Source organism: Sinocyclocheilus rhinocerous, unplaced genomic scaffold, assembly GCF_001515625.1.
Source record: "Sinocyclocheilus rhinocerous isolate Xijiao unplaced genomic scaffold, SAMN03320098_v1.1 scaffold40288, whole genome shotgun sequence".
NCBI classification, from domain to species: Eukaryota; Metazoa; Chordata; class Actinopteri; order Cypriniformes; family Cyprinidae; genus Sinocyclocheilus; species Sinocyclocheilus rhinocerous.
The window spans coordinates 523-1,700 of NW_015651364.1; the positions used below are offsets into that span (position 1 = coordinate 523).

Here is a 1,178-nt window from a genome sequence, read left to right on the forward strand (position 1 = left end):
CATATTATGTTTTTAATTTTTTTTAATTGTCATGCAAAATATTAAGTCAAATATTCTATTTTGTATATAATTGAAAAATGACCAATCAAATAAATAATCACAGTCAAAGAGATCTGAATGACACTATATAATTCTATGAATTATGAATTCTATGACTATGAATTCAGATTGAATGGCATTACTCCATTGGCCTATAGGTATATTTTTTGAGTAACATTATGGAATAGTATTTTTTTAATTTGCAACTATTCCTGAAATTATTAAATTAAAATGTCCATGAATTATAATAATTATTAAATTAAACAATAAAAACACCAGCAACAATACCCAACTGGACGCCTTCTGCCCTATTTTGAGGGGGTCATCTTACCCTAAGGGTCTGTCTTTAACTATTCACATCAAAATAATATTCAGTGTCCATAAATACCATTTAACAAATATACATAAAAACATCTTACCCTGTTTGTGTTGCTTTTTCACAGGTATGCTTTCCTCAAAGTGCTTCCAGGAAGTTATGACATCACCGCCTCCCATGCCTCATGGACCATGGAGCAGGTATATAGTACAAACTGTCTTGTTGACAAAACATATTTCTCAGTGACGAATGTGTCAACACCTGAAGAAAGATGTTCATGCCACTACAGTTATGTTTGTTCATACATTACATTTATGTCAAAGCATTTCATTTATATGTAAATGCAGGTTTATTTTCTAAGAAAACTTGGTTCACTATTTGTTCCCTCACAGAGCTCAACCACTGTGGTTGTGTCAAATGAAAATGCCCCCGCCGCAGTTCCTCTTGTGGTAAAGGGCTATGATGTCTCTGGAGAGGTGCAGAGTGATAGTGAACCCATGAAAGGAGTCAGCTTCCTCCTTTACTCTGCCAGTGTAACACAGGAGGTAAAAGGTTTTATTAGATTCATAGCCTGACCACAAAAACATGGTCCACACAAAATAACTTTGAATGAAAGCCATTCCATAATTTGATAATGTCTTCTAATGTTCACAAACTCATGATCTGTCATCCAGTAGACTTTAAACTAATTGATGATTTATTCAGGATATCAATGGCTGCAATGTGGCTCCTGTGGATGGGGCTTTAGTTGGCGACCCCTCCCTTGTGTATTTGTGCAGTTCCCAATCTCGTGAGGATGGCACTTTCTCATTCCCCTGCCTTC

At 35.5% G+C, this 1,178-nt stretch overlaps 1 protein-coding gene across 1 annotated transcript in view; it reads left to right on the forward strand.

The window, feature by feature from the left end:
* The first annotated feature begins 209 nt into the window (after nt 1-209).
* Nucleotides 210-1,178, forward strand: part of LOC107712768 (nodal modulator 3-like) — a 2,868-nt gene continuing 1,899 nt past the window's right edge. The window contains exons 1-3 of the mRNA XM_016518107.1: nt 210-555; nt 748-900; nt 1,061-1,172. Coding sequence (XP_016373593.1) covers nt 547-555; nt 748-900; nt 1,061-1,172 — 274 coding nt within the window. The 5' untranslated portion in view covers nt 210-546. The remainder of the gene's footprint in view (nt 556-747; nt 901-1,060; nt 1,173-1,178) is intronic.